The sequence below is a fragment of the Haplochromis burtoni genome, unplaced genomic scaffold (genome assembly GCF_018398535.1).
Source record: "Haplochromis burtoni strain Fernald_Lab_line unplaced genomic scaffold, NCSU_Asbu1 Contig_189, whole genome shotgun sequence".
In the NCBI taxonomy this organism is placed as follows: Eukaryota; Metazoa; Chordata; class Actinopteri; order Cichliformes; family Cichlidae; genus Haplochromis; species Haplochromis burtoni.
In genome coordinates, this window is record NW_024582550.1 from 819189 (window position 1) to 830088 (window position 10900).

A 10900-nucleotide genomic window follows, 5' to 3' on the forward strand; every position below is an offset into this window, starting at 1 on the left:
CCTTAAAACCCAACACACAATACTCCTAACACAACACGCATGTGACAAAAGTGCCTAAATTTCCACTAAAAGATCTATTACTTGTGCCATTGGCTATCACTGAGAAGACATGCTGCTTGCACATTTCACCGGTGCTTGATCAGTCCCCTTTTATGATTTCATCACAGCTGAGTTAAAGAGTTCAGCAGCAGCAGCAGCTGCAGCTTAAAACGAAAGAGAATATTTGGCCTGCACCACTTGCTGAATTGAAGTGTGAATACTTCCTGGATATACTGTATACAAGAAAATCACTTCATGATGAGATATGGAGCTTTCTTCTTGCATGCAAAGCCCGATTTCTGCTGTGTGCTGCTAAAGCTTTCCTTCACTGGGTTTCAGGGATTTGTATATTGGAGTGACAAAGTTACGCGGTCCATTTGCCGAGCAAACAAACACAACGGCAGAGACCTCCAAGCACTTCTGTCTAACGTCACCTCGCCAGGTGGTGTGCTCATCATACAGCCTGTTCTCCAACCAAAAGGTATGCCCAATCAAAAAGGGACTTCTTCACACTGTAGGTCCCAGACTGATAACTGTTGCTGATTTCTTCTAAGGACCCTCTGTTTGTGGACGTCCAAGGGCAGTTTGCCATCACAAGTGTGTCATTGACTTGCTGACTCAGGGTCCAAAGTTCAGCTGTGTTTCTCCAGAAATAGGAAGAAACAAAACAGAGGAAATTCCTGCAATCTCCCGTTCAGTTCCTGCAACAGCTTTATCGGACCCTACATTTTTGGGAATCCTTTCTCTGATTGGTAAGAATCTGTCAAAGTCTCAAAACATTTAAACAAATCAGATCCACACTGCACATGAAAGGTCGTCTTTCATTGGTAGCGGCACAAATTTTTCCACCAGAGTCAATAAAATGAATGGATCATTGATTTTCTTTTAGTTACAGTTTACCAGAGTGATTAGTAATCCAATAAACATGCAACAGGTCTCCATCGGTCATCACAGGGAGATGCACCGATCAGGCCTAACATTATGACCACCTGCCTGATATTGTGTTGGTCCCCGTTTTGCTGCCAAAACAGCCCTGACCCATCGAGGAATGGACTCTACGGTCCCCAACCCCTGCGCCACAGGCCGGTACCAGGCCGCGAGAGTTGAGGCCCGGGTGTGAAATTTATGGTTTTCAGGATTTGTTGTTTTGTTTTTTGTTATTGTTAACTCTCTTTCCCTGGGTCTTTTCCCGTGTTGTAGTTGTGTGTCTTATTTTGAAATAAATATTTACGCGTTACCATAGCGACCAGAGAGCATTAAGGGGCAGAGAGCTACTCTCGATGCTGTTGATGCATTTCAGGAGGACACTGCTAATAAAGTTACACAATTACAGAGTGATTTGGCATTTATTATTATATTTACAAAATACCACAGTTTTTGTCTTGGTCGTGTCATTTTGTTTTGTTGTATTTATCCTGTAAGTTGCGAGGTATGACCTCCATGGATCAGACTTGTCCAGCAAATCTGAGAGATGCTCGATTGGATTGAGATCAGTGGAATTTGGAGACCAAATCAAAACCTCAAATTGTTTGTTGTGCTCTTCAAACCATTGCTGAAACATTTTTTTTATTTTTTATTTTTTGCTTTGTGGCAGGGTGCATTATCCTGCTGAAAGCAGCCACAGCCATTAGGCAATACGGTTTCCATGAAAGGGTGGACAGGGGTCAGCATGGGTACCGTGACTGGTTTGTGTCTCTGCAGCCTCATATGCACCTAACTAATGCACTGTCTATTCTGACACCTTTCTATCAGAACCAGCATGAACTTTTTTGACAATTCGAGCTACGGTAGCTCATCTGTTGGTTTGGACGACACAGGGAAGCCTTTGCTTCCTACGTGCATTGATGGGGCTTGGCCGCCCATGACCCTGTCACTGGTTTTACCATTGTTCCTTGCTTGGACCACTTTTGATAGATACTGACCACAGCAGACCCGGGCCACCATGACAAAATGTTCACTTGTTCCCTGATAATATCCCACCTCTACCAGGTGCCATAATAAAGAGATAATCAGTGTTATTCACATCACCTGTGTGGTCATAATATAATGCTTGATTACATGTATGAAGTCAAGCTTGCAAATGAATATCTTTGCAAAAAATGCTTATATGAATGTGCGTGAACGAGACCTGTTTTATAAAAATGCTCAAATTTAGTAGAAAAGCAAAATAAGAAGCATTTCATTTACCACACATAAGTAAATGTTTTCAAGTTTTTATGAAGCGTTTTTAGTCCAAAGGGCTTTTTCCACAAGTGTTTTTCCATTCATGCAGCCACCCATTTGTCCACTCAGTGGAGGTAATAGAAGTGACATCATGCATGACTTCAGCTTCTATGTCATGTCTGGAACTCCAAAAAACTGATGAATTTCCTGTGTGTGTTTCCAAGTGTTCCTCAGTGTCCTGCTGGTGGGAATGGCTGCGTGGTGGTGGAGGAAAGAATTCCAACCTTACAGATCTCTCACTGTGCAGAGCTTCTCCCTGAAGGAATCCCAGGACCCCCTCGTCATTCAAGAGCCACCGATGGGTTCAGACACACGTATAGTCAAGGTGAGAGGAGTTTGAAGGTAAAACCAGTAGTTTGTGTTTGTGGAGAGAAGAGATATTTTAAGCTTGTGTGCACATGTGAGAGATACAGCTAACTGCTTTACATGTTGTTTTCCCACTTCATGGCTATCTTACACCCTCTGTTTTATCTTTTTTAGGACAATAAGATGCAACCCTCACTAGCAAAAATGTTTTAAAATTTCTTTTTCACTGCTCCCAGTGATTTAATAATCCTGCAAAAACACATCCAAAGAAGGAAACTACATAATAAACAATAAAGGGAAACCATAGCTATTGGGCAGGTAGCATGCAACTGCAAACTGAACCTGGACCCACATGCACGTGGGTTAAGCCATATAAGTCGTATTTTCAAATGTTTTTGTCATTCCCATTTTTTTTCCTGCACACAAAAACAAACTGTTCATTGCGTTTATTGGACTATTCCTTAAAGAAAATGCCAAATAAAAACCGGCATTTTCCCCCAGTGCTTTACATCCCTGATCTTTACCCAAGTGTCCAGAACATATGGTCGCAGGTCTGGTGATACGATTACAAAATCGATCATCGACCTGCAGCCTAGAGCGTCCTGGTGCCACGTGCACTTATGCACACTGTTATGTTCAAACAAGGTGTTTGTTATGGCCAAACTGTGATTTGCACAGAAGTCCAATAACAAAACACCGCTCTGGTTCAGATCAGGGAGGCCGTTCCTCCCAATCACGCCCCTCTAGGTCTCGCTGTCGTTACCCACGTGAGCATTGAAGTCTCCCAGTAGGACAACAGAGTCTCCAGGTGGAGCACCTTCCAGCACCCTACCCAAGGACTCTAAGAAGGCTGGGTACTCTGAACTGCCACTCGGCGCACCCGGCCACCAGACGCTCTCCGTCGGGCACCCTCCCCGGGTCTGGCTCCAGGGTGGGGACCCAGTAACCCTATCCCGGGCAGGGTGAACTGTCCCCTCGATGGTCTTTTCATAGGATACTTCTGAATCGCTCTTTGTCTGGTCCCTCACAGGACCAATTTGCCATGGGAGACCCTACCAGGGGGCAAAAGCCCCCGGACAGCATAGCCCCTGGGATCCCTGGGACACACAAACCCCTCCACCACGATAAGGCAGCGATTCACGGAGGGGTGCTATCTAATCTAGCAGTTCAATTGAAGTTTAGCTATACAGCCCCGTATCACAACAACAGTCCCCTCAAGGTGCTTTATATTGTAAGGTCAAGACTACAATGTTACAGAGAAGACCAAAAATCAGATGACCTCCTATAAGCAAGCACTTTGTGACAGTGGGATGGAAAAACTCCCTTTTAACAGGAAGAAACCTCCAACAGAGTCACTTAAAGCACATAGTTAGGGCTGGATTATCAAAGAGAGAGCTGGTTCCACAGGAGAGGAGGCCTGAAAGCTACTTTTAAATGCCCTGAGAACCACAAGCAAGCCTGCAGTCTGAGAGCAAAGAAGTAGAGCTTAGGCTTGCATTAACGTCTAAAGAGGCCTGCTTTGCATGCTCGAAGGAGCGAATTAGTAGATGTGAGGGAGTATATTGTGGCTAATGTGCAGGCTTCTCTTATTAGAGGAAACAGGATTGTCAAACAGCACGATGTGTTATCATAAGGTCCCTGACTCAGCCTTTAGTAGCCCTGAACAATGTTTTCACTCTAAGGAGGCTGGCTAAGATCATCCCATTTATTGGAGTCCCCCCCCATTAAACATTTATGCATTTGTTTGTTTTTGGCTGGGCTCTGCTTGCTGCTTTGACTCGAGCCGCGTTCAATAGTGATACACAGATCAGGGGTTGGGTTAATGTGGATTGAAACCTGGTGATCCTTCTTCAGTTATTTCATTACAGTCAGTCAAATCTTATCAAGTCACTGTAAGCAGTTCTGGTGAAGAAGAGTGGATTTCTTTGAGGGTAAAATTGGGATGGATGACAAAAAACCTAGTGCTTCTAAATATTGCTCCTTGCTCCTAAATGTTTCGTGTGTGTTGTCCTTGAATTAAGCTGTGGTAAGTGCAGCAACTTTCTCTTTTGGTAGTTAAAAAAACAGCCTCGTGCTTCTGAAGCAACGCAATCAACAGGTGTTTCCTCCTCAGGAAAAACACGCACACACGCATGTCTTACTATTAATATTTGAAGCCAGCAACCTCAGATTTTCTCATTTGCATCTCAGCTTTTAAAATAGTTTGAAAGAACTGCAAATGTGGGCTGTTTGAAAGGCGTACAGAATACATCCGTTAAGCTACAGTTTCTTCCTCCTGTCTAGACTTTAAACTGACACAATCACAATATAAACAAACAGGCTGTCCCATCAATGAGTTTCTTTTGTTTGTTTATGTGGAATTTATCCTATAATATATAGAAACACAGTTTGACTCACAAGTTAGAGGCTTATCCCATGCAGCAGGTTGACTAAGTCGTGTTTTCTTTGCTGCCAGGAAACTTTGCTTAAGCGGGACTTGGACGGTGAGTGAAGGTTTGACACAAGTGATCAGCTGACTGGGTTTCTCCCGGTAAACCTGGTGGTGTTTTAACCCCTGGCAAAGACCTCAGAGCTGACAGGACATCAAGGCAGCAAGCAGGCCCGGCTGAGAGTTCCAACTCCCCTGGAAGTTTAAATCTGTGATCTGGGATAAATATCTGCATTTGAAGAGGAGGAAAGTCCTTCACTTCTCAGGATATTTTTCACATAGCTCTCGCAACTCACTTTGTTTTTGTTAAAGTCATAGTTTATTTACTTAATGGTGAACAAGCACATCCAGTTTCTTTTTCTTTAAGTATGTCTAAGAAATGTTCATCAGGTTAACTGTTAAGGTCTTCACATTTCCATGTGAACTGAAGACGAGGTGAAAATATGTGTATGAAGGACACTGGCAGTGAGATCGTTCTGATAATTGACAACACAGTTTGCTGGTTTCTTTGATATGTTTTGCACTTTTGATCAAAGAGAATGAGCAAACTGTAGGATGAGGTTTCACAGATGAAATTATTTAGTCACTAATATTTGTTCATATTTGTATTTTAGTTTAGTTGCATCGTTTTACTGAATGTTTTGAATACTTTTTGCCTCGTGTTCAATTCACCAAACTTAACTCCAGCAGTATTACAAGTTTTACTTCCTCACATCAATCAGGAATCAAGCGAGCAAAATGCGTTAATTTAATAGACATTTAGTTTGGCACATTTTAAAGAGCATCACCAAATGTATGCATGGTTTTGTTTACACACTTGGTGTGAATCCTGCAGGGTACAAAGTGCAGAAGGTCACTCTTGTGTGTTTTCACAGACTGGATTAAAGCTGAAAGTTAAATATTGATCTAAAAAATCCATCCCTACCAGGATGTTTGTTTTTTGTTTTTAAATGGTCACCCTTTTTTTTTTCTTCGTCTTAGTTCGATAAACTTTTGAGAGCTTTCCTCAGTGTTAGACCGCTTTCCTATTTTCTACAATATAACATCAACTATCTAGCAGCCACTTTTGTGCAGCACACGTTTTATTACCAGTTCAGAAGCTGGCTGAGTTAAATATTTCAACATTCCTAACCCAGCTTATGGCATCATTTGGAATCTCAATTCAGTTTAAAGTGACCTTAAATAAATACATAAAGGGCTTTTTTTCTTAGTCTATTACCAACTGTTAGAAAACCTATAACTGGTTTGGGGGTTTCTTCATGTTTTTGTTTGTGTGTTGATGCGGTTGTGGTTGATGCTGTTGAATGGTTGACATGCCTTATCTGATTTCAGTCTCTTGATTTGTTTTTTCTGTTGGACCTTAAAAAAAAGATCTGTTGGTACAAACTGCTGACTTGTATGGTTAGTATTTATTTTGGTGGGTTTATTTATTTTGCAGTAGTATTGTAGCTGCTTTAGTGCTGTCTCTGTACTTTACATAATTCTGTTAATTGCTGTAAATGAGTCAAATAAAGAATTGTATGTTTTCCTACGTTTGATGTTTTTGCATTTTGGCTTCATTGCTCTCTGCATGGAAAATATGAAAATGTTAGCTAATCCAATTGTGACAAAGCACCAGTTGTACTATATGTCAGGAGCCTCCTGCACCTCTGTCTGCACTGCAATGATCTGTTTTAATTAATAACTCCAAACAGACCTGAGTTCACTGTGTTTGTGCGTTTATGTTTGCCTCTTTTAACTATACACTCGCTGGCCACTTCATTAGTTACACCTAGCTAGCACCGAGTTGGACCACTTGTTGCTTTCAGAACTGCTTTAATTCTTCATGGTACAGATTCAACAAGGTGCTGGAAACTTTCCTCAGATTTTGATCCATGTTGATACAACAGCATCACACAGTTTGTGCACATCCCAAGAAGCTACAACATAAGAAGCAACAATACTCGGGTAGGCTTTGGTGTTGTAAATGATGCTCAGTTGGGACTAAGGTGTCCAATGTGTGCCAGGAAGGTCTGCCTCACACCATTACACCAAAACCACCAGCCTAAACTGGTGATACAGAGCAGGATGGATCTATGCTTTTGTTTTGTTCACACCAAAGTGACTCTACCAACTGCCGTAGCTTGCCTCCACCAGTGTGTGAATTCAATTCAATTCAATTTTATTTATATAGCGCCAAATCACAACATAAGTCGCCTCAAGGCGCTTCATAGATACAGAGAAAAACCCAACAATCATATGACCCCCTATGAGCAAGCACTTTGGCGACAGTGGGAAGGAAAAACTCCCTTTTAACAGGAAGAAACCTCCGGCAGAACCAGGCTCAGGGAGGGGCGGCCATCTGCTGCGACCGGTTGGGGTGAGAGAAGGAAGACAGGATAAAAGACATGCTGTGGAAGAGAGACAGAGGTTAATAACAGATATGATTCAATGCAGAGAGGTCTGTTAATACATAGTGAGTGAGAAAGGTGACTGGAAAGGAAAAACTCAATGCATCATGGGAATCCCCCGGCAGCCTACGTCTATTGCAGCATAACTAAGGGAGGATTCAGGGTCACCTGGTCCAGCCCTAACTATATGCTTTAGCAAAAAGGAAAGTTTTAAGCCTAATCTTAAAAGTTGAGATAGTGTCTGTCTCCCGAATCCAAACTGGAAGCTGGTTCCACAGAAGAGGGGCCTGAAAACTGAAGGCTCTGCCTCCCATTCTACTTTTAAATACTCTAGGAACAACAAGTAGGCCTGCAGAGCGAGAGCGAAGTGCTCTAATAGGGTGATATGGTACTACAAGGTCATTGAGATAAGATGGGGCCTGATTATTTAAGACCTTGTATGTGAGGAGCAGGATTTTGAATTCAATTCTGGATTTAACAGGAAGCCAATGAAGGGAAGCCAAAACAGGAGAAATATGCTCTCTCTTTCTAGTCCCTGTCAGGACTCTTGCTGCAGCATTTTGGATCAGCTGAAGGCTTTTCAGTGAGTTTTTTGGACATCCTGATAATAATGAATTACAGTAGTCCAGCCTGGAAGTAATAAATGCATGAACTAGTTTTTCAGCGTCACTCTGAGACAGGATATTTCTAATTTTAGAGATGTTGCGCAAATGGAAGAACGCAGTCTTACATATTTGTTTAATATGTGCATTGAAGGACATATCCTGGTCAAAAATGACTCCAAGGTTCCTCGCAGTGTTACTGGAGGCCAAGGTAATGCCATCCAGAGTAAGAATCTGGTTAGATACCATATTTCTAAGCTTTTCAGGGCCGAGTACAATAACCTCAGTTTTATCTGAATTAAGAAGCAGAAAGTTAGCGGCCATCCAGGTCTTTATGTCTTTAAGACATTCCTGCAGTTTAACTAATTGGTGTGTGTTATCTGGCTTCATGGACAGATAGAGCTGGGTGTCATCGGCATAGCAGTGAAAATGTATTCTATGTCTTCTAATGATGCTGCCTAAGGGAAGCATGTATAATGTAAACAGAATTGGTCCTAGCACTGAATGCGAGAGTGAATGAATAGTGGCATTGTAAAGCGCTTTGGGTGCCTTGAAAAGCGCTATATAAATCTAATCCATCATTATTATTATCATTATTTTGCAGCAGAAATACTAGATAAAGCCTCTGTGGTACAATAGCATCAATTTCCTGTTATTGACTCATAGGAGTGGCATCCTGTGTGACTGTTTCCATCCCAGCAGCTTGAAGCAGTCTGATTATATTATTACCTCTGGCATTAGCAAACATTCTCAGAGAACTGCCGCTCAATGGATGTTTTCTCTTTATTTGGACCATCCTCTGTAAACCCTAGAGCTGATTTTGTGGGAAAACCACAGCAGATCAGCATCTTCCGCGTTCTGACGCTCAGTCTGAACTTCGGCAGCTCATCTTTAGCATGCCAAACATAAGTGGAAATGGCTGCTGTCTTAAATGTCGCTCTTACCGTTCACTCATGCAGCATGCAGCATGTTCTGCCTTATTAACTGGCAGTAACTGAAAATATAATAACTGTTGGTGTCTAATGTCCGACAACAAGGTGCATTTTAGCAAAATGAGGCTCGTGATGTCACAGACATTATGTATAAATTAGAGATGGAATCAACACGTCACAATCATTCATAAAATCTCGTTGTAGTTTCTTATTACACACTTGAAAAAAACTGATTTTTGCCTCCAGCTTTAAGAGTTTTTCTCGATTTTAATGAGGTCAGAGGTTGAGATGCTCTTTCAGTAATTCCAGCATGTATCAAGACTGTAAAACATGACTCGACTTAAATTTTATTTATAAAGAATATCTATTAAAAAAAAAAAGAAATGCTGTACAAAAATTAGAATGAATAAAGAAAAACAAAGCAAGGGAATAGATAAGAAATAAGTAAAGCACATGTTAGTAGGTGCTAAACAGAAAAAGGCACCGAGGCTAGGATGAGCAAAAATGTGAGTGAGTCATCTTTAGTTTTAGGTCTACAGGACCACATTCTGTAGACATACATCCTGTAGTGGTATACAAACAGGAGGACCTTGAAATCAATTTTAAACCTCACTGGAAACCAGTGGAGAGAAGCTAAAACAGATACGATATGATCTCTTTATTCGGGCGCATGTGAGAGGCCTAGCAGTAATATTTTGAGATGGGGGACAGAGACTGACAGGAACCAGTGTAAAATGAACTGAGCGTGAGTTATTCTGAATTCTTAAGGCTTAATTATGTAAACAAAAAAAAAACCTTTGATGGAACTGTTTCTATTTTATCTTCATCCAGCTGAAGAGGCTCACGCCATTCGAGGTCTTGCAGAAAGTATTGTGAAGTGATGTCGCTTATGAAACATTGTTACCTTAGTGAAATTGTATGTTTCAAGCTTCTGGTTGGCCAGCACATCAAACACACCTGTCAGTACGTTTAGAAACATCATCACTCACTGCACCACTACCAACTCCATGTTTCCAGTTTGTGTTATGTTTGTAGTATTCCGATAAAGCTGCCCAATCCCCCTCTGTCCCTCGCAGATTTCATCTTATGATCAGTTCACTGAAGTGAGATAAGTAGGTTAGCAGGAGAAGGAGAAGATCACGCTTAGTTAATTAAGCTGAGAGATTACTCTGTGTCCCAGTGAGTGGTAGAGAGTGCAGAGGCAAAACAGAATAGCTTGGTAGTGTCTCTTTAATATGAGGGATTTATTAGAAGTCAGTATTTTAAAACTATTCTTTAAGTGTCTGTGAAGTGAGGACAGCAGTTCCTGCAGCTCTGATGTAGGATTTCAGGTCCTCAGCAGTTTGTGTAATCTCATTTTTATAGCCACCTCAACACAACACAGCACATAAGCCATCAATCTAGGGCAACACCCAGCTGGGTTTTTTTGTGTGTGGTTGGGTGGGTTTTTTCAGATAGCCAAGTTAACTATTCACCAATGGATTACATTTTACACAATCTGTCTTACACATATACAGGATTTACACACCCTTTTTTTATCTAACCAACGAGTGTGTGTTGGTAGCAACACAGCTGTCTCATGACAAATGTAGAAGAGACTTATTCCTAGTGTAGTCAAAGCATGTTTTAAGTTTCACATCCACTTACATTCATAAATAATTTACTAAGTCAGTGAACTAGTTCAAACCTCATCAGTGTAGCATGCAGAGGATGTAACCACCCACAGTCTATCCTGATAACCGTGCTGCATTGTGCTCATTTTGTGTGGGAAGATTTTTTCTGCTTCAGTGGACTGATGTGCAGTTTAACTGTAAGTGCACACGTATATGACAATGGTTGGTTGACTCTGTCTGAGTGTGGTTCTGCTGGAGGTTTCTTCCTGTTAAAAGGGTGTTTTTCCTTTCCACTCTCACCAAGTGGCTCCTCACAGGGGTTCATTGAATTGTTGGGTTTTCTCTGTATTTTTGTAGGGTCTTTACT

At 41.5% G+C, this 10900-nt stretch overlaps 1 protein-coding gene across 1 annotated transcript in view; it reads left to right on the forward strand.

Annotated features, from left to right (window-relative positions):
* LOC102306530 (very low-density lipoprotein receptor) overlaps nucleotides 1–7141 on the forward strand; it is a 28941-nt gene extending 21800 nt beyond the window's left edge. The window contains exons 10-13 of the mRNA XM_005934850.3: nucleotides 379–520; nucleotides 594–791; nucleotides 2427–2587; nucleotides 5024–7141. Of these exons, the coding sequence (XP_005934912.1) occupies nucleotides 379–520; nucleotides 594–791; nucleotides 2427–2587; nucleotides 5024–5059 (537 nt within the window). The 3' untranslated portion in view covers nucleotides 5060–7141. The remainder of the gene's footprint in view (nucleotides 1–378; nucleotides 521–593; nucleotides 792–2426; nucleotides 2588–5023) is intronic.
* Nucleotides 7142–10900: the final 3759 nt, after the last annotated feature.